The 22,366-nt window shown below is 45.1% G+C and overlaps 1 protein-coding gene across 12 annotated transcripts in view; it reads left to right on the forward strand.

Annotated features, from left to right (window-relative positions):
• nrxn3b (neurexin 3b) overlaps nucleotides 1-22,366 on the forward strand; it is a 229,725-nt gene that overhangs the window by 82,728 nt on the left and 124,631 nt on the right. For 7 of the 12 annotated variants that reach the window (XM_042709849.1, XM_042709855.1, XM_042709853.1 and 4 more), the window contains 8 exons: nucleotides 9,520-9,723; nucleotides 12,298-12,324; nucleotides 14,367-14,486; nucleotides 15,436-15,817; nucleotides 16,693-16,883; nucleotides 17,208-17,381; nucleotides 18,136-18,162; nucleotides 20,541-20,660. In XM_042709849.1, the coding sequence (XP_042565783.1) occupies nucleotides 9,520-9,723; nucleotides 12,298-12,324; nucleotides 14,367-14,486; nucleotides 15,436-15,817; nucleotides 16,693-16,883; nucleotides 17,208-17,381; nucleotides 18,136-18,162; nucleotides 20,541-20,660 (1,245 nt within the window). The remainder of the gene's footprint in view (nucleotides 1-9,519; nucleotides 9,724-12,297; nucleotides 12,325-14,366; nucleotides 14,487-15,435; nucleotides 15,818-16,692; nucleotides 16,884-17,207; nucleotides 17,382-18,135; nucleotides 18,163-20,540; nucleotides 20,661-22,366) is intronic. The other 5 variants (XM_031581679.2, XM_031581683.2, XM_031581678.2 and 2 more) reach the window with 1 other exon arrangement.

Genomic DNA, 22,366 nt, shown 5'->3' on the forward strand with positions numbered 1-22,366 from the left:
TTTAGGAAAAACAGGTTAGTAGTTTTGTAATTCCTAATTTAATATTATATAAAAATCTCACCTTTTGAGATTTAGATTAATAGAATTTCATGATCTCTACGTTAGTTGTTGAATAATAGGAATATATAAGCTTGCATTGGCAGCCCTTTGTAACCTGTTTTAGCATGTAGGGGATCAAATAAGCATAATCACCATCCTCTCATAACTTCGATTTCCATTTTTAGTTTATATAGTACATTCTGGTCATTCCTCAGTAGAACATAAAAGAGTGTTTGATGACCACATTATTTTTTACTTCGTACATATAGAAATCCAAAAGCTTCTGTGTGTTTTTACAAGGCAGGGGAGCATTCACAGTCAGTCTACCCTTCTCAATAAAAAAAAAAACACTTTCAGTAAAAGAGGGCGGCCAAGGACAAGAAGAATCTCTATCGGACGTGTCTATGCTCTTCTGAATACAATGTCTGCCCCAGTTTCCAATGAAAATGCACTACGCTTAAAAAAAGTAACAAGGTGCCACCAAGGTATGTAAATAAAGCTCTCTGAAAATGTATATCAGTGAAAAAAAAACTGTTGTGATGTAGGCATAGAGCAAGTCTGTCATCTTAAAATACTGGTGTAGTAATATCTCATGTTTCTGTAGTCCAGTGTGATATTTGATTAACTATTGAGTTCAAATATCAACAACCTTTAGCAAGAATCAAGGACTGAACCTTTAATGATAGTGGATAGGAAGAATCTAGTGATGAGTTTACACTCTTCACCTTTAATCTGTCTTCTCCTCTCCCCTCCTCTTCTTTTCTTTCCGTTGGGTTCCTTCTTTAATTCTTCTGTCCTTCCTCCTGCCCGGGCGGTGAGCACCTTGCCTCAGACATTGATCTGGGCAGACAGGCACTCTGACACCTCAAGGTGTATCTTGAGTAACAGGCGCCCTCACGGTCCCCTTCATGTGAGCGCTTCTGCTGCAATCAAAGCACTAACACACACACACACACACACACACACACACACACACACACACACACACACACACACACTTGCCTCCATGTGAGAGCTTCACAGTGTCACAAGGCCACTGCTACCGACTAGGTCATTAAGACTCCACTGCTCTCTTTTTCTCTCTCTCGTCTCTCTCTGTCTCTCCATCTTCCCTCACACACTCTCTCTCAAACTCTCAAGCACACGTACATACACACACACACACACACACACACACACACACAGTTTCTTTTTGTCTCACTTTCTCTTGCCCACTTTCTCATTCTCTATTTTCTCACTTGTGTGTGTGTGTGTGTGTGTGTGTGTGTGTGTGTGTGTGTGCCTACTTCATTTGAACAGGCATATGAGACTCTACGTAAAACTAATCAGTTGTTTGTCAGAGGGTTGCCAGAGGGCATGCTGTACACTGATGTGACAGACCGCTTCACGTTTAATCATTGTGTAGATGACGAGCAGATTTAGCTCTGCATATCTACTTGTTAGCAAACTCTCGCAAGCCTCCAGATTGTTGACGGCCTTGTGGTCACATGTGGAAAAAGTCATGGTGTGCAATTCAAGCCATGATATGTACTTTCCTTATGTGATACCTCCTGTCTTCCAGGGACAAGGCATTCATATTAAATAAGACACAAGCCCGGTGCATGCGACTAGCTGTCAGTCATCCGTGTGTGTATACGTTTATATGTCATCAGCGGGTTGCCAGTGCTTAAATAATAGATCTGTTCAACGTTCTGTTTTATCTCAGGTAATCTCAGGTACCGAGGGTAGAACTCTCCAGAAAGAAACAGGCACACAGTACGTTTATGGCGCGAATGAAGGTGTCCTGAAGGTGGAGGTGCGAACTCAGGAAAATTGCAGGGGCCTGCACATTCTCCACACACAAAAAGCTCTGTCCATTACGCTCTCTCTCTTTCTCTTTCTCTCTTTTTCTCTCCTTCTGTGCTCGGCTTTGTCTCGTTTGTCTTTCAGCGTTTATCTGCCCCTGAGAGTCAAATAATTGTTGAATAGAGCAGAATAATGACTTTTTGGTATCTGCATCGTTATCAACCAAGTCACGTGATGCACTCTGTTTTCAACCAAATCCTCTCTCTCTACCTCTGTCCGTCTCTCTCCCCTCTCTCTCTATCCCTCTCTCTCTGTCCTTCACTGCTCTCTTCTCCCTCTGTCCTTCCACCTCTTATTATCCCTCTCTCTGTCCTTCCTTCTCTCTCCTTTTTTTAGTTGCCTCTTGTGTTTTGTTCAAGGCCCCCCCTCATGTTGTGCTGCATGATGCGCTTGTCAAAGACAGGTGCCAAATTTGGTATCGTTACCCCCCCCCCCCCCCCCCCCCCAAACCGGCTCCATGATATGACTGGCCGCTTAATGAAACGCCATTGATATGCATGCAGGACCTCCTGTGGGACAGCTGTCTCCCCCCACGCTCGGCATAATTGCTCTTCATCCTCGGCCAACTGGTCTGGATTTCAGATGGTTTCAGGGTGTGTGTGTGTGTGTGTGTATCTGTGTGTGTGTGTGTGTGTGTGTGTGTGTGTGTGTGTGTGTGCGTGTGTGTGGTCTAGAGCTGGGGTGGGACCAACCCAAGGCACTAGGCCTTCCTCATCCTCTTTCACCAACTAGTCTCCCCTATTCCTTCGAGAGAGAGAGAGAGAGAGAGAGAGAGGCTCTTCGAGTTGGTAGAGTGTAGTTGAAGGAGTGTCATTCCCTCTCTTGTCACAGCTGCTTTATGAGAAATCCCCAGTCACTTGAAGTAGCTGGAAGTGGGTCCATGCTGCTGATGCTGCTGCTGCTGCCATAGCTTGTGGTTTTTGTGGCGGCGAGGACATTATGCTCCGAATCCCTAATCCCCGTTTGTAATTAAATGTGTGCTGACGAGCCTGTGAGCAGGTTACATAAACACTGCCCGTCCCTTCCCGCTGCTCGCTGGAGGGAGGAGGAGGAGAGGGAGAGAGATGGAAAGAAAGAGAGAGGGAAGAGAGAGGGAAGAGAGGTTGTGAGGATGCAGTTGTCTCCTTCACCATGCGCTAGTGGGGACACTGAATTATTCAAATTGGCCTGAGATGATAGTCACTGGATCATTTGGTCCTACCCGATGGAGTACAGCTGTGCTGTGTGTGTGTGTGAGTGTGTGTGACATGGCACTGTGGCCTGAAAAGGGCCATCTTAAGACTCAAATGCACACAAACAAAAGCGTTCCCACACACACACGCACGCAAGCACACAAGCACGCACTCGCGCACGCACGCACGCACACACACACATGCACACACACACACACACCTACACACCTACACAGACACAGACACACACACACACACACACACACACACACACACACACACACACACATACATACTCCAGTACAGGGGCACACATACATGAACATGCACGATATATCAGGCTAGCAAGTCACAGAGCAGAAATCTGAACATGTGCCAGAGGGTGTCTCTGGTGTGTGTGTGTGTGTGTGTGTGTGTGTGTGTGTGTGTGTGTGTGTGTGTGTGTGTGTGTGTGTGATTGTGTGTGTGTGTGTGATCTTGGGTTAGAAGGAGAGAGCAGGGAAAGCAGCAGAGAGTTTGGGGAACAGAGTTTGCTTCACAGCCCGCTGGAGGCCAAGTTTGTCAGCCTGTTATAGGAGAGACATCAAAATAACAGCGGTGTCATGCAATGGGATGATTTAAGCCCACACACACGTACACTCACACACACACACACACACGCATGCACAGAGTGTGTGAAGAACCAAATCTCTGATTGCTATCCACTTGCAGTTCTGCAGTTCATGGTGTTACTGTCTTTGCTTTAGTGGCCTCCTTCGCCATCTAGTGGCCGTGGGCATACCTGACCTTACAAGCAGGAATTTGTTAGTCATCTGTAGTAGTCAGCCCTGAACTATTACATTCAGTATATATGTGTGTGTGTATATATGTATGTACTGTATATGTATATATATATATACAGTATATATGCATTATCTCCCTATGTGGCCCTCTAGATGTCATTGTGTATGTATATATTCATGTTTTTGCTCATGATCTAAAATGTGCTTGGCATGAGGGGCAGATTGTATAAATGTCAGATCACAATATCATTGGGTCCAGTGTCCAGATTTTTGTGTTCTAATATAGATGCACTCAATGGCATTTGAGAGTGTCTGTATGTGTATCTATGTGAGCATGCGTATGTGTGTGTGTGTGTGAGAGAGAGAGAGGGGGGGGGGGGGCACTAAGCTGCTGAAAGTGCACTCTTTCCCTCCAGGCAGACAGGCCTGTGTGTTGCTTGGCCAGGCGGTATTGAGTGTTCCTCTGTGTCTGCTATAACCCTCCCCATCAGGTCACATGACCAGGATTACTCTGGGATAATGCTCATGGCTAAGAGCCTCTTGTGTTCAGAGGAGCCATTTCACACTTAGTGCCTACGAGAGAGAGAGTGAGATGGTGCGAGAGAGCGATGGAGAGGCAGAGGCAGAGAGAGAGAGAGCGATTGAGAGAGGAAGACAGAGAGAGAAAGAGGGTGTGTGTGTGTGAGACAATGTGTGTGAGAGAGAGAAGGAAAAAGAGAGAGAGGGTTTGTGAACTGTGAAATTTCCAAAGTACACATGTACTGCTGTTTCTCACTGAAGCTAATACCAAGACATTCAAGTCTGCTCTTGAACTGACGCAGCACTGCACACATCTCCAGAACAACTCGTGACCGATTACGCATTAAGATTCTTTAGAGAATAGGCTCGACGCAGAACGAGAGAGAGAGAGAGAGAGAAGGAAAGAAAGAAAAAAAGAAAGGCAGAGAAAGAGAAAAGAGAGAGAGAGACACGTTTGAAGTGCTCTTAAAAAGACTCCCCCCAGTCCTCCACCCGTCAGTGACTGACGTGGAGTCAGTGTGACGTGAACTTCATTGTGGATGAGGCGACGCACGCACGGCCGCCCTCTGATCAGGGTTCATATCCAGGAGAAGTCCCTTTTGAGAGAGAGAGAGAGAGAGAGAGAGAAGGAGAAAGAGAGAGAGAGAGAGAGAAGGAGAAGGAGAAGATGAGGATGAGTCGATGGCGTGTTTACTTTTTGTGTAACCTGTCTGCCGCAGACCCTGATCAAGAAAAAGAGAGAGAGAGAGAGAGGGAGAGAGAAGAGAAGAGAAGAGAGGGAGACAAATCCTGCCGAGCTAAAGCTGTCGAGCTTTCATGTTAATAACCTCTTCCCCCTGCTGTCTTTGGCAATTTCACTGGTAATTATGTAAAGTGGTGCTGACTTCAATTTTCAGCCCCCTTCTCGCCCCCCCCCCCCTCCCCCTTTTGAAAAGCACATCACTTCATTAGCATCTAAAACGAGTCGGGAGAGCTGCCGATATCTCTCCTAAGAAACCCCCCAGCTGTGCCAGCGTGTGTGTGTGTGTGTGTGTGTGTGTGTGTGTGTGTGTGTGTGTGTGTGTGTGGTTTTGGCTATGTGCATGCATGTGTGTGTGTGTGTGTGTGTGTGTGTGTGTTGTGTGTGTAGATGTGTGTAGGTGTGTGTGTGAGTGAGTATGTAGGTGATTGTGTACACTTACGTTAAAGCATGTGGATTTTGTGTGTGTGTGTGTGCTCACAGTATCAAAGCATACACATACACAAACACACATATATATACACACACACACACACATACACACACTCCATGATCATTGAGGAAGGGAGCACGCTACACGGGAGCTGTAATCAAGACATCACACAGGCACTCTTCTGAGCGGGCGTCGTGTTTGCTCTTCGAGCGCATCGGAAACATCACACGCGGCGCTTTCCGGAGCCTGCCTCGAGATTGGGTGCAGTCAGGAGACGAGAGAGAAAGAGAGCTAGAGAGAGAGAGAGGGGGAGAGAGAGGGAGAGAGGGGGAGAGAGAGAGAGAGAGAGAGAGAGAGAGAGAGAGAGACGAGGCGCTGGAGAGCTGGAGGTGAACAGCCTGTGTTAATGCTTAAATACTCCCTTGGGTGCCAGCAGGTGATGAGTGTAGTCAGATCTGTGCCTATTCAGGGCCAGACCTGTATCCTATGAAGAGCCAAACCCCAGCTCTATAAGGGGTAGATCTGTGCCTATGAAGAGCCAAACTCCAGCTCTACAGGGGCCAGACCTGTATCCTATGAAGAGCCAAACCCCAGCTCTATAGGGGCCAGACCTGTATCCTATGAAGAGCCAAACTCCAGCTCTATAAGGGGTAGATCTGTGCCTATGAAGAGCCAAACCCCAGCTCTATAAGGGGTAGATCTGTGCCTATGAAGAGCCAAACCCCAGCTCTATAAGGGGTAGATCTGTGCCTATTAAAGTCCAGAGGAGTACCTACTGCAGGCCAGATCTGTGCCTTCTCAGGGTCTGGTCTGTCCCTGTGCACTGCTTTCTAAGAGTTCTCTCATGTAATCCCTATGATAATTATGTGTAGGTGGTTTTCAATGCAGGGCTGCTGACCAGGTCATGTTTGCAAAAGAGAAAAAGTGGAGACTTTGAGATAGCTATTGACGTTTTGTGGTTACACTTTATTTGAAGGGGTGTGCATAAGGCAGACATGACACCATCATGACCATGACATGACACCTGTCATGAACATGAAGGAGTCTGTTTATGTTTTGACTGGTATCATACAGTGTCATTCAGTCAGTGATGTCATTTTGAATGCAAAGTTGACATTGTTTGGGATGTCTTTGTTATGACAACTTGACATTGACCAAGACAACATAACCATAAACATAAACATACAGGAGTGGTGTTAGGAGTTGAAAACATTTGGGCTTAGCCCAGATCTGTAGGGGGGTCCAGGGGCATCCACCATTCTCACGCAGTTCGAGACAGAAACAGAAAGCCTGTCTGGGGTGTGGCTAGGAGCGGTCTGTTTGGGCTAAAGAGCTGGATATTCGTTTCATATCATTTTGCTTCATTTCATTTCCTTTTACTTTGCTGTTGCCCAAGTGGTCAAGCTCGTTGATAGTTAGCGATGCTAACCGCTGGGCTATGGCTACAACAAGCAACAAAGGGAAGGCAACCTACCAGTCGGCAGGGTGGCATTGGAGCTCTAGAAAAAAATATCTAGGGCAATCTTCAGTCCAATAGCCTGGCCTTAGCCACATCCTTAGCAGGCCTTATAATCAAACTTCAAAACTCCAGTCTGACGGCGAACGCGGCTGGCTGAAACAGCAGCACATGCGCACTGTTGCACAAAAATGGACATGCTGCAGAGTAGGGGTGGGACAGAATGAGTCAACACAGATACTTTTTATATACTATAAAAACTCATTAGGACTTATTAGGGTCACAATCTCAACCAAGCTTTAAAAAATAAAGAAAAATAATACAGGTCTGGCCTACAGTTCGTGAAAATAATAGAACTACAAATTAAATGATTTTTAAGGTCATATTATTCACCACCATGATGCACTTTTTAATGCATTTTCTAAACCTTCTCAATCTCAGCAGTTTAATTTTCACGGATGTAATATGATTTCTTCGAATCAGTTCTGGAACGCCCTAAACTCTTTCTCACATTAAAAAGTTGGCTAAAATTGAGCTGGGTCTCATTCCTGCATCCTGCCTTATCCAGCGGGATTCATTTTCTTCCAAATCCAATGTGTCAGAAAGCAGGTATTTCATGGATGGTTGCCCACTTTAATACATCTCCCAGAGTGCACCTCCCAGCCTATGGTCTGATCAGTGGCAGGGGAGCACGGATGGAGTGTGTGAGTGCGCGCGTGTGTGTGTGTGTGTGTGTGTGTGTGTGTGTGTGTGTGTGTGTGTTTTGCATTTGCATCTTTAAATCCATAAGCACTCATTACATGCATTATGCCATTAGCATGCATCATCTGCAGTGAAATGAAGCTGCTGTTTGTGCTGTGTAAATAGTACAATAAACATCCCTCAAACAGAACAATTCTGTGATCCCAAAGTATAAGCATCTATAATATATAAACACTGTAACTCATTTTCATTGCACAACAAAACCTAACCTTATGCATTAATGATTTTCTTTCTGGTCTACATGGCTATGTTTGCATTTTTTGATTCACACATGTGCGTGAACACATCTTGCCTTTTGTATGCTTCTACTTGCTTAAAACAAGGTGCTTAGAGGGCTAGGGTTAGATAACCAGGAAGCACACATGCCAAGAATAGTTCCTTATCCATGCTGTAAACTATGGTGGCTCTGGGGGTCAACACACTACAGCTTTAGAAAACACATGCAAATCGAAAAAAACACAGGCAAATTAAGAAAACATCTTCATCAATTTTACATCACACGCGGAGCATTTAGAAAACGCACTGCAAATTCAAACACCACGACACATTTCAGAAACACGTTGCAGTTACGCCAACACAACAATGCAAGTGTTTCCAGAGGACACTTAGAAATGATGAACAGGTTTGGGCATGCTTTTTGAAATTGTTAATTACTTGTCCCCAATTACGGGTTCTGAAAGTAACTATTAACATTATAGCCAGCTATTATAGCGTGTTTCACAATGAATTGTGTTCATTTCGTCAGGTTATTTTAATTGGCTTGCTAATAAAAAGCACACTTTGTTAACAGCAGGTATCTGAATTAATATCATCATAAAATCATGCGATGTTAAAATAAACCAAACAAAACTTACATATTAGCTAATTTTCTAACACCACTGACGGATAGCCAACTTCAAAATGTCACGAGTCACAAACCGGGCAGCAATTAAAAAACAAAAAACAAACAAGCTGTCTAGACGTGTTCATTTGCCATTTGGTGTAATTGCAGCACATTTCTGTAATGAGGTGTGTTGTCTGAATTTGCAGTGTGTTTCTGTAATGAGTCGTGTTTAATTTTGCAGTTTGTAATTGCGTTTTTCGAAATACTGTTGTAGGCACAATAGGCAGTCGCTGCCGTCAGAAAAAGAGTTTGGTGCGTCTGCCCCGAGCAGACTACACAGTGAAGGGGGACCTTAGGTCAGAGAGCTTGAGAGCAGTAGAGGTAAGAGAGCGAGGGTCTGCTCCTTTGAGAGAGCAGGGAGAGAGAGAGAGAGATGGATGCTCTCCTGAGAGAGTGGGGAGAACGACAGAAGGAGTTCTTGGTGACTTGAGGTCTTGTTCACCACGTCAAGGGGGCGTAGTTCAGGTGACTCCAGGCTACAGTTAAAGTGATTGTTTGGAGGATAGGAGCTGGCTGTTTCCTGATTAAATCACACAGTGAATGAATTCCAGGTGTACCAACAATGTCTGTTGTCAAATTGCAAAGTGTTTTGTCTATTTGTTTGTGTTTTGTTTATTTGCTTGTGTTTTGTCTATTTGTTCGTGTTTTGTCTATTTGTTTGTGTTTTGTTTATTTGCTTGTGTTTTCTTAAATTGCAGTGCACTGGGCTCCACTATAGGCATGCCAGAATCATGGCCTACTACCCAGCTAAACATGTTTATTATAAGCATTCTAAAAGAAGTGCCTTGATGGGCGCACTAGTGTAATGAATGCGTTGAATTGCTGATTATTGATAATGAACTCCTGTCTCCTGTCCTAACCTGTCCTATCTGTCCCCTCTGTCCCACAGAGGCGTCCATCCTGAGCTTTGACGGCAGCATGTACATGAAGGTGGTCATGCCGCAGGTGATTCACACGGAGGCTGAGGACGTGTCCCTGCGCTTCAACTCCCAGCGCGCCTACGGCATCCTCATGGCTGCCACCTCGCGCAACTCCGCTGACACACTCCGCCTCGAGCTGGACGGCGGACGTGTCAAGCTCACCGTCAACCTAGGTATCCGCGACAACGACGATGACCTCTCGACCTCTTTCCATCTTCCCCCTCTCCACGAGAGGCTTTGTAGTCTGCTCCCTGTCAGAGTGTTTTTTTACGTTATGAGTTTCTGTATTTTGGGGGGCCTTTTTGAAAGTTCTTTTCCGGAGGTTTCCGGAGTCCTTTCTCGTGGTCTGCTTTTTGTTTGTTCCTATGTTCTTTTTCTTTTTTCTTGGCTGACTGACAACTCTTACATCTCTAACTTTCTCTCCTCCCCGAGCATATAATGTGTGTTTAACTGCATGAAAGTGTGTTTGTGCTCTCTCTCTCTCTCTCCCTCTCTCTCGCTCTCTCTCTCTCCCTCCGGCTTTGTTGCTGAAATGTTTTTTGGACAGGCGATATCTCATTCAGTCTAACCACCTAACGTCAGTGTCCATACTGCTTTGTCATGGCACATCTTTTGCCCGGATCATATCATGATCATTTTCTCATGGTATTGACATTTCAGTGCCATATAAATCTAAACAATGACTATGTAAGATCATATTTTTCTCACTATTGAATTGCCATCTTTAGATTTCTTGGTAAACAAAATGGCACTTTGTACACCATAAAAGTAATTTAGTTAAACAGTTCAATAAAAGTTAGCCCAAAGTAATTCAGGAAAAACAAATTCAGTAATTGATTATCTTCAAATTTAGTTATAATTATAATTGTTATACTTTTATTCAAATTTAACCGCATATCGTATAGTATCACTCATATCGAGTGAAAAGTTAAGCTAGTCTAAAGCTTGTTCTTTAAAAACATATATATTTACGTATACGTTAGCCATTGCTGCATGTATATAATGGATCTAACTACATCAATGTGCCCAGACCTCTAAATCTTTGATAAGATTTTTTTTTTGTTTTGTGTTGGTTTTTGGTTTGGTTTGGTTTGGTTGCCATCAGGTTTCCATTCTAACTCATTAGCATCCCCTGCTGTTGGCGGCGTGCCCCATGCCTTGTCAAAAGATGGTACTCACCCCTTCAATGGCCTGTAGCCTGCGGCCCGCTGGGCAAACAGCCCTGCGACCAGAGCAACCAGTGCACCTGCAGATGGTGGCTAAACACGCTCATGTTAAACACACACACACACACACACACACATCCTGTACATGTATATCGCATAGACGGAAATTTAAAGGCATATGGAAATTTAAGGCACACACATAGTATATATTAATGAATGCATAATGCAGTAGTTATGTTAAATATGAATAACACTAACTAATGCACAAACATGTACACACAATATAGAAATATATGTGTGTACAAACACATAAAAATAGAATTATAGTCGCCACACACAAACACTTACTCACAGTTACATAGCACACACACACTAATAGAACTACTCAAGCTGAAGAAGCCATCCGCACCTACATACTCTAGTGAAGCACGGTCGCACAACAACAGAAACGAATGCTGAGCTGGTGGTGCTGTATTTCACCCACCTACAGCTTATATAGGCATCAGCTCACTATGATTTCATCATCTCACAAGTCAGCTATGGCATTAATGTCAATACAGAAGACGCATATTATACTTTTCATTTTCTTACGCTAACAACCATATCTTATTAAGTTCGAGACACACACATCACTCTCTCCTGTCATACGGATGATGTTGTGGACGTCCGCCCATCTTCTCTCATTCGCCCATCACCGCGTCCAAGACGTTTTCACACACACACACACACACACACACACACACACACACACACACACACACACACACACACACACACACACACTTGCACTGCCACTCTTCATTGTATTGGGCTCATCTAATCCTGAGCTAAGTCACACGGAGCGCTTGCTCTGCATCGCCACCCAGAAGGGTTCCATGGGGTCAGCCTGTAGGCCACTGTACGGTGCTGGTGCTTGTTGGACCGAGGCTGTTTGCTTCCACTGTTCTGTTGCGGTTGACGGCACATGACGGATCCTGGCTACATGGATGGATGTTCGACCCAGGACGTTTATAGCTCTGAACCCATTTGAACGCCAGATCATGATAATCATGTTTTGGTGTATGTAGATCGCAGGCTTTATGTACGTGTCTGAAAGGAATAGAAATTGGAATTGACAAAGTTATTAGAAATAGCGAAAAGTCTGGGTCATCAAATCCGTTTAGCCAGTAACAGTTGGCGGCCATTTTAGATATGTTAAGAAACCTTTATACTTTAGATATCTTTAGCAGAAAAGCCCATAAGAACTGTAATTACTAGATAACTGATAGAGTTATTTATTACAATGATAACACAGTTATTATGTAGAAACAGCCTTTTATCTAAACACCTCCTAACTCAGCAGTCCTTGCACTGAGGTCCCTCCCCATTTCAGATAACACAGTGCGTTTCAGAACAGCTTTAGTCAGTTAATGACTCCAAAGTAGAACGCTGTGATGTTACCCATACCACCCTGACACAAAATGGCCGCCCACCGCCTGCATGTGCCTGTCCCCGGAAGGTGGAGTTTCTGTGATTTTGGATGTCTGCAGCTGTAACCTTGAAGGATGCGATTTCATCTGTCACTTATTCTTCCCCATCTAGATTGTGTCAGGATAAACTGTAACTCCAGTAAGTCACCACTCCACTTTTTTGCTCTTTTAAAGAATATATTATGTGTACAGTACAGTGTGGGGCATTGAACCTGAACGATAGAAGCATGACGTTATTGTATGATAACAATATAAGTGTAATCATCAGTGTTTTAGCAGTATCAGAAAGTTTTATTTTGAGCCAATTGCAAGACATGACACATCATGCTGACCTAATTGAATATCTGTGGGATTGGAAAGGCTGATCATTTTGAATTAGCATCTCCTCTCCTTTCCCCCGTAGCGGTAGTGGAAAGACTCGAGTGAGTGAGTGAGTGTCTTATCAGTGGAACTGCTCTTACTCATAAATAGGTTCTATCTACTGGCCTCCAAAGCATTTCCAAAGCATGACTAAGACTTCTTAAAATCTTATAATGAGGTCTCCAACTTTGCTACTCAAGGTCCCTGGTCTTGGTCTTGGTATTTTTTATTTTGTTTTTGCCTTGTATGCACTCAGATCCACTTTTGAGTTTGTGACTGACAGATCAATGAAACATCTGACTGCATACATTTAATGCGATCCCCCCTGGCTGCCTGACTTTGTCATTGATATTCCATCATCAGGTCTGAAGCAGCAGAAGCAGCAGCAGGCCCAGTGCTAGACTAGGAGAGAGGGAAAATATAAAGATGAGCAGGATGAGATTGAGCAATGGTCAAGGTCACAGAGGACTTGATCTCTGATCGACCTGTGAATGATTTTTGAGAGCAGTGGACCAACGTTGGGAATTTAAGATTTGAATTGAAGATGCACAGGTTTGTGTGTGTGTGCGTGTGCGTGTGCGTGTGCGTGTGCGTGTGCGTGTGCGTGTGCGTGTGCGTGTGCGTGTGTGTGTGCGTGTGCGTGTGCGTGTGCGTGTGCTTGTGCGTGTGTGTGTGTATGTGTGTGTGTGTGTGTGTGTGTGTGTGTGTGTGTGTGTGTGTTTGACTAAATTACCTGGCTGAGGAGAGTGTGGTGTAAAGACAAATTCAAAAAAGAGACAGCAAACGTTGCTGTTGAACACCCAGAGCAAACATACTTATGAAAAGAGCTTCAGTGGAGATGACCTAACCCAACATCTCCAATCAAAACGGTAGTGTCAGTTCAAACAAGAGTGATCCTGTTGAAATAAAATGGAGTGGTGTGTGTGTGTGTGTGTGTGTGTGTGTGTGTGTGTGTGTGTGTGTGTGTGTGTGTGTGTGTGTGTGTGTGTGTGTGTGTGTGTGTGTGTGTGTGTGTGTGTGTGTGTGCGTGTGCCCACATCCATCGAGGCCAGAGAGCTGGTGTAATTGGAATCAATTATGACCTGACCACTAAGTTTGGGCTGTAATCAGTGGCATTGATCTCCTCTGAATTTTTAAATAAACTTTATTGGCAAGGAAAGGAATTGATTTCTAAAGGCAAACATATTCTACAGGACTCCACACATTATTGGATAAAATAGCCCAGTAAATTAGACTAATTTGTCTTTGAAATGTAGATGGGGCATTATGGATTGTGTGAGGAAAATCTGTGCACTGAAGTGGAATAAATGTACCTTTTTAATCCAAGCTGTTTATGCTTGGGGACATCAGATGGCCTCTTATGAGTAAAAGCAGTTGCCAGTTACACTGTTTAAAAAAAATTATCTAGATGATTTAACTGTACATTTAGGTAAATACTGGAGTATCCATTTGCGTCTGTGTGAAATATGAAAATCAATGTCAATGACTGTGAATATTGTTGCTGCTTACCAGGTAATGGGCAAACCCAATCTTTGCTTTGAAGAGAAGACGTGATATAGTATGGTTTTCACAAGCACCATATTTTTCCTTATATGTAAAAGAATATAATTTTGTCCAACTAGTATTAAATTACTACTACTATTACTATTGCTTTTGGTGGGGTTAAATGCATTTATGTGACAGTTTAACCAAGGTCACCTACTTTCTGTCCAGGGCACATTTATGTGGGTACATTTCACTAGCCAGACATGAAAGCAAAGCAAATATTGGGTTTGCAGAGTGACACTTAAAGAGTCCAAACTAACAAGTCATCATTCTCAGGCAAGGGCCCCGAGACTCTGTACGCCGGCCAAAAGCTGAATGACAACGAGTGGCATTCGGTACGAGTGATCCGGCGCGGTAAAAACTTGAAACTCATGGTGGACGATGATGTGGCTGAAGGTATGGACCAAACACATTTGAAACAAAACACAGAAACAAGTGCTGACTCTGTGTATCTAGTCTTGCACCACAGGATATATTTTTAAATGACCCAAGGCACTGGACAAGGCAATGGAATGTGGGGTTAGAACAGTGTGTTTTATAGCGAAGTTGATACATTCTGAAATGAATCCATTGCCTCACAAACTCAAAGTATTTGTGCAGATTCAATTAGAAAGCAACAAAGGAGACAGGTTCTTTTGTAAAGTTCGGACCAACTTTAGAAGGAAAGCCTGCCACCAATTGGAAACAAGTCCCACAATTGCTCAAGTCATGTTTAGACCCGCTACACTACCTTTTAATCACACAAACACCAATTTCCTGTCTGGAGAGACTCGTGCAGGCGTACGTATGTAGTTGAGTGCACCTGCGTAGTGTATCTGACAGCCATTTGTCGGAGTGTAAGAACACAGTGAGGCAACACTAATGAATTGAACGCCAATAAAAATGACTGTGCTGTGGGGAAGAGCAGTCAGCATGTGATTATCTTCTTCTCCTGTGTTGCTTAATGAGGCTGGAAATCGTTTCAAATTAAAAGGGAATCAATCAAGCTTGAGGGGGTAGGAAGGGGGTGGGGGTGGGGGAGGTGTTTTGCATTGACGGATGCACGTGTTTGTGTCGCCATGCTGCTCCCACAACAGGAGGATGTTTCCTTTCTGGAAATGAGAAGGAGACAGGTGGTCTAACGTCTTTTTTCTTTCTTTTTTCAATATTTCCTTCTGCTCTCCTCTCTTTTCTTTCTGCCTGCCTATACGTTCTCTCTCTTTTCCCGTCACCTTCTCTATCTGTCCCTCGCCTTCTGTCATTATCTATCTATCTATCTATCTATCTATCTATCTATCTATCTATCTATCTATCTATCTGTCTGTCTGTCTGTCTGTCTCTCTTTCTCTCTCTCGCACCTCTCCAGGCCAGATGGCGGGTGATCACACCAGGTTGGAGTTCCACAGCGTGGAGACGGGCATCGTGACGGAGCGCCGCTTCATGTCCCAACCCCCGTCCAGCTTCATCGGGCACCTGCAGGGTCTCAAGTTCAACGGCATGCTCTACATCGACATGTGCAAGAACGGCGACATTGAGTCGTGCGAGCTCAACGCACGCTTCGGCATGCGTTCCATCATCGCCGACCCCGTCACCTTCAAGACCAAGGGCAGCTACCTGGGCCTGGCCACGCTGCAGGCCTACACCACAATGCACCTCTTCTTCCAGTTCAAGACCACTACGTCCGACGGCTTTATCTTCTTCAACAGCGGCGACGGCAACGACTTCATCGCGGTGGAGCTGGTGAAGGGGTGAGAGAGGGAGGGGGCAGGAGGGGTTGTTTGCGTACTAGAGTAAAAATATCTCTTTATAGCCGTTATTCTGTAATTAATTAAAATGGGAATCATTTGAGAAGGATTTCTCACACAAGAAGGCAGTTTCTTTTTCAGAGTACGATTTTGAAGGTGTTACAATCTCCATCGATTTCACTTGGAGGGCTTTTTTTGTTCTTATCCTGAGTGGAAATAGACTTCTTTCACTACATGGTCACATGATCAAAACTAGGGCCACAAAAGCAGGACAAATCAATTTGTCTACAGAGCCTAGAGAAAGCTTCAGAGGCCAGATTTTCCATCTTGAGATCAGAAGAAAAATGTTATCTATAAAAAAAGCAAGGGTAAAAAATGATAATATTTGGCCTTTTCCCAACCCTCCATAGATTAGGTAGATCGGTTCATCATGCTTTTCAGCTCTATTTTTAGTGATGTGACCGTTGAAGACGTCTGTTGAGGGACCATAAATTGATGAAAAAGCTTCACACTCACCCCTCAGAAACGGGCTTTGATGTCTGTCTGGCAGAGGTAGCTTTCCTATCATGAATGGTCATGCCACTGTCAAGCACGAGGGCTCTTGTTTGAACAACAGAGAAGTGCTGTGACAGAACTCAGTAGCTGTTTACGGTGACTGTTGGTTCAGTGTAGACAGTTGTGTCCTCTCACTGTCACTTTACCCACTTGAAGATACAGCCGCCTCTCTCTCTCTCTCTCTCTCTCTCTCTCTCTGAATGAGATGACAGACAGAGGAGTACCCTTGTGTGTTGTGTGAGGATAAGCACCCTTTAGGTGAGGGGCTCTTGAAGGAAGTGGAGCAGTTGAGTAGCCCTCCTTGTGCTTCCTCTCCTCTCCAGGTTCATCCACTACGTCTTTGACCTGGGCAATGGCCCCAGTCTACTGAAGGGTAACAGCGACAGCCCCCTCAACGACAACCAGTGGCACAGCGTGGTCATCACCCGGGACTCCACCAACACGCACACCCTCAAAGTGGACACCAAGTCTGTCAGCCAAGTGGTCAACGGAGCCAAGAACCTGGACCTCAAAGGTGAGTGCTGAAACATGACATCCTTTGACACCAGCTCACACGCTCTTTGCTCTTGAGTAGTCTGGGATTGTGGGATATTCGAATAACAAAACGTTGTACAGAATTAATGAGTCAAAGGTGAAGTTTATTTATTATAATCCATTACACTTCAATTAGGAGGATTCAGAAAAATCCTCCATACACTCACACTCTGTAAATGGGAACCAAACAAAGTGGCTTCAACCAAGCCATACACTTTTCCATCCAATCACCATTGTGAGATTCATTTGTAGTATGTGTCAGTGGCATGTTAGCCAGTCCTCTCCTTTTGTTCCTCCTCCCCAGGTGATTTGTTTGTGGCTGGGCTCGGACCCAACATGTACCAGAACCTGCCCAAGCTGGTGGTGTCCCGCGAGGGCTTCCAGGGCTGCCTGGCCTCCGTGGATCTCAACGGCCGTCTACCGGACCTGATCAACGACGCACTGTTCCGCAGCGGGCAGATTGAACGTGGATGTGACGGTAGGCTTCCACTGCGCACCGCCCCTACCTAAGAGCTTTGTCCAACCACACAGAATGTGTGTCCTTAATCCTCCAGTAAACTACACTGACCATCTTTCCCTTCACCCTACTAAACTACGCTGACTATCTTTCCCTTCACCCTACTAAACTACTACTACTACTGAATCCACAGCAATGCCTCTGACACAACAGTTTACGCTTTAGATTTGAAGAGAACTGTTGTTGCATAGTCCAGCCACTAGATGGAGCCCCATCATCAAAGTGAAAAAGGCTGCAGTCTGGAATCTCTACACATTAGTCCAAATGGAGTACAAACAACTGCACTCATGACAGCAATTAACTGTTAATGTCCTCAATCCAGCTGTTTTTTTCCCAGGCAACTTCTGCTCAATCGTTCTAATGTTACCCTCTTTAACAGTTGCAATGTAGCCCTCTTTTAAACAGTCTCCGTTGGCAACTGACTCTCTGATGGATCTGTAACGGATCGGCCGGCTCCACGCCATATCTGGGCCAGATCCATTACAGATCCCTTCCAGAGCTGCTTTCTGGAAATTTCCAGAGACTGTAAAGCTAATCCACTGACCTGATCGCTGACTAACCCTTACTGTTCCCTGACTAACTGTGCTCTATTCACTTCTCTCCCCCATCTCTCTCTCTCTCTCTCTCTCTCTCTCTATTTCTCTCTCTGTCTCTCTCTCTATCTGTCCATCTCTACCTTTCTCTCTGTCCCCTCTGTCTTTCTCGCCAACTAAAGTTGGTTTCACCAAAGCCGACCTCCAAGGTAGACGGTTCAACTCCGCCTCTCTGCTCCCTTCACCCTCCTGAAGTCTGGCTGAAAGTGTCAAGTGTGTGTAATGGGTGGTGCTGCTGGTGGTGGTGGTGGTGGTGTGTGTGATGGTGTCACTTTGCCAGTGCCCTCGCTGCAGGAGCTGATCACTCACTGGAAGCACAGCTCTCCTCTGAGATAGTGGGGTGGGAGGGTAGAGCGAGAGACAGAGAGAGAGAGAGAGACAGAGAGAGAGAGAGAGAGAGAGAGACAGAGAGAGAGAGAAATAGAGAGAGGAAAGAGAGATAAGAAATGATAATCCTTTCCAGGGGAGAAATGTAAATAAAACATGAGCTCCTTCTCCGGGCTGTAATTATGTTGTCTGAGCATCGTTGTTGGTGATCTCTCTCCCTCCCTCTCCTTCTCCCTCTCCCTCTCCCTCTCTCTCTCTCTCTCTCTCTTTCTCTCTCTCTCTCTCTCTTTCTCTCTTTCTCTCTTTCTCTCTCGCTATCTCCCCTCTCTCTCTCTCTCTCTCTCCCTCACTTGTACCCCCCGTCCTCTGCGTCCCTTGCTAATGGTGGCTCATCTAGCTGTCCATAACAGGAGGGTCTATTAAATTTGCAGGAGGAGATGCCACCTTGTCGCTAGCGAGCACCCAACCTATGATTAGCCCCGGCTAATTTATGGGCCTTTTCAGGCCGGGGAGTACACATGTTGACACGCCGCTCATGCATTTTAGAAATTCAAGCTGTGTGTGTGTGTGTGTGTGTGTGTGTGTGTGTGTGTGTGTGTGTGTGTGTGTGTGTGTGTGTGTGTGTGTGTGTGTGTGTGGAGGTGATTGTGAATGTGTGTGTGTGTGAGTGTGTGTTTATGCCCCCGTCATATTACATTTTTCCGCCAGTGAATAGTGTAAATTATGAATGAGCAGACTAGCTGAACGACTCAGCTCATGCAACAACTCCTGAGCCTGTCACATAGAATTCCTTATGTTATGACTGTGGCTGGATACTTACGGGAGTTGTTGAAAGTTAGAGGTGCGATAGGCAGAATTGCTTTTAAGGAAAAAAAAAAAGTGGAAAAGCACAGTACGACTTTTCAGAAGATATAGGAGACCCCATCTCTTTAGATGATTGGAGAACTTGATCAGTTATGCTAGACATGAATGATAGAGCCCCTTCAATAAGGTCATCAGTAAGGTGAAGGTTATAGCATAGTTGTTTTAATGATAGAGCCCTTCAATAAGGCTATCAATAAGGTGAAGGTTATAGCATAGTAGTTTTAATGAGATCTGCGTGGGCTCCATTGAAAGAGGGCTTTGGCAGAGTTGTATTTTAATGAGTGAGCAGTGTCCTGGGAGAGGGTGAGGTGAACATAAGTGAACATAAACACCCTCACCACACGTCATGTCACATAACGACACACTTTCAGCCAGACTATTCAGAGGTAGACGCTGTTTGGTTTGGGGCGTCCAGATGTTTTTTCTTTCCTCGCTGTCTTGCATGAGTGCCGACTGCGGTGAAAGCATAACAGTTGCATGCAGATGCTTTTGTTCGTCCTGTTTTAGATCACCTGGTTTTCTTGAACACCTAATGTAGCGACCTTTTCTAAGTTCTATTTCCTGTGTCTTTTTTGCATGAGCTGTCTTGAAAGCTTCCGCAAAATGACGCGTTTGTGTCGAACCCGGAACACTTCTCAACTAAATTCACGAAAACCAGAGTGACGATGTTTTAAAAAAAAACACATACATCTGTCATCACAAATGTGTTGTTTCAATTCAGTTTTTTAAAAGTAGCTTTTTGCACTTCTTTAAATGGAAATATGAATTGGGTGGGCGTTGAGGTATTTGGGAGGTGTTTCTACGTGTACAACTCATGTGTTAGTCAGGATCACAAGTTGTGTCACGTTAACACCTCCCTTTTGTTTCTTTCTGTTTGTGTTGTTATTGTTTCCTTTGCTTGCCTGTTGACTGTTTTTGATGAAGTGTCCATGAGTCACGCTCAGAGGGAATGCCATCTGTCTGACTCTGTCTATCTCTGCTGTTTAACATTACCTGTGGTTCTGCATGCCTCTCTATATATTTCTCTCTCTTGCACTCTCTCTCTTTCTCTCTCTATTTCTCTCTCTCTCTCTCTCTCTTGCACTCTCTCTTTCTCTCTCTCTCTTGCACTCTCTCTCTCACTCTCTCTCACTCTCACTCTCTCTCTCTTTCTCTTGCACACTCTCTCTCTTATATGTTATTCTGTTGGGTACTCGCCCTGCATGTCCGTTGGCGTTGCCCATGTGTTGCGCCCGCCCCACCTCTTTTCTCTCTCTCTCTCCCTCCCTCTCTCTCGGGGTGTTCATTCGTTCATTTGTGCACTCATCCGTTCTCTGTTCTCGTCCCCTCACGCCAGGCCCCAGCACCACGTGTCAGGAGGACTCCTGCGCCAACATGGGCGTGTGCATTCAGCAGTGGGAGAACTTCACCTGCGACTGCTCCATGACCTCTTACACTGGCACACGATGCAACGACCGTGAGTACCACCCCCCTTTGTCCTTTGTGAGCTCCGCTGGGTTCACACCTTGGGTTCACTATCAGCTGGCATGGGAATGTTTCTGTCTGGGGGTTGGGGCTGTTGGACAATGGAGATGACCAGATTTGATTGATCAACGCTGATAGCTTCCAGAGAAAGATGCTGAAGGTTGTTGAGTGAATGGGTGACTCTAAATACCTCTGGACCTGGGGTTTAGGCTGAACGTAGGCCTTAGGCCTTGCCTGGTTTGCTCTGTGCAGGAAGTTTAAAGTGTTCATTAAAGCAGCTTGGCACAATTGATGGCTTGTTGATTTCAAGAGTTAAAGAGATGAATTCAGATGCATGCAGGATCGCCTCCGGGCTTCCCCATGTTATTGGCCCACTGCTGTTGGCTGCTATCTATTTACCTGCGCGTGATTGACCATCGCTTGAATTAACCTGTGCTTGTTCTGAGATGTTTGGTGTGTGTGGTGGTTACGGGCGCAGAGGGAGGTTGCGTGTCATTAAACAGTTAGCAGGCGTCCGGCCTAGCCATGGGTACGCTAATGAGGTGGGCTCTCTTCAGACACAGTGGCCATCAGTGGCTGTTTGACATTTAAATGAGACTGACCTTTACCTACAGAACCACCTAACCTTCCAGTGACACTCCCCTCCTCCTTCTCTCGATCCCCTCTCCCTCTCTCTCTCTCTCTCTCTCTCTCTCTGTTTTTCTCCCTCGCTCATTAGAGAAGAAGCTTTATTGATGGAGCTGAGGTTTTAATGTGCGTTCCCTTTTGAACCAGCTCCGGCATGTGATTGTGACCTGGGGCATCGGCGAACAGCGCTCAATCATGATGACACTTTAAATCATGGTCCTGGACATTTTCATTTCTGAGAGCAAGAAAATTGGTTCCATGAGGATTTTTTTGTTTGTTAAAGCAGCAGTAACGAGTTTTGGTGTATAAAAACATACCTCAAAGAGTGGCACATTACTACATACTGTTGCTTTAAAAAACATAAAAAACCTAGCCAGAGAAGTCCAATTTTGTTGGAGCCTTTGGACCCATTTGGATGCTGGGGTGAAGGATGGCTTAGGGGGTTGAGGGTTCAGTAGAGGCAAAGTACTGTTTTAGTGTTTCTGTAGGTGGAAATCTGCCATGGGTTTTGATTTATCATCGTCTCGTCCTCCTCCTCCTCCTCTTCCTTCTCCAGAGGACGTGGAGAGTGAAGAATCCTCAATGTCTCCTGGATGGCTTCATTTGGAGTCTGGGTGTGTTCACTCTCAGCAGCAGCTAAGGCTGATATTTCATTTGGACTCTGACTCAGTTTCCTGGTGTGGACTGGTTCACTCTATTTCACTCGGGCTGCAGCACTGTAGAGGCCCAAGCAAACACTAGGTGGCAGAAATGCATAGAGTGAATTGATGTGTCGGGGCAGGGGGTGGGGGGTGGAGTGTGTGTGTGTGTGTGTGTGTGGGGGGGGGGGGGGTGCAGACCACAGCAGTGAGCTCAAATGAAATGCAACTTCCAGAGCATGAAATCGCCTCCCCTCGTTCTTCCACCTCAGCTTCGATACACACACAGCCCTCCTTATCCCTCAACCCCCCGGCCCACCACCCCCACCGCCCTCACAAAGAGTCATTCAATAACTGTTTTGATCACACCAGCGTCTTTGACACAATGCATTTTGCATTTCAGAAGGATAGATGGAGGTCATAAAAAATATGA

Source organism: Clupea harengus, chromosome 15, assembly GCF_900700415.2.
Source record: "Clupea harengus chromosome 15, Ch_v2.0.2, whole genome shotgun sequence".
Taxonomy (NCBI): Eukaryota; Metazoa; Chordata; class Actinopteri; order Clupeiformes; family Clupeidae; genus Clupea; species Clupea harengus.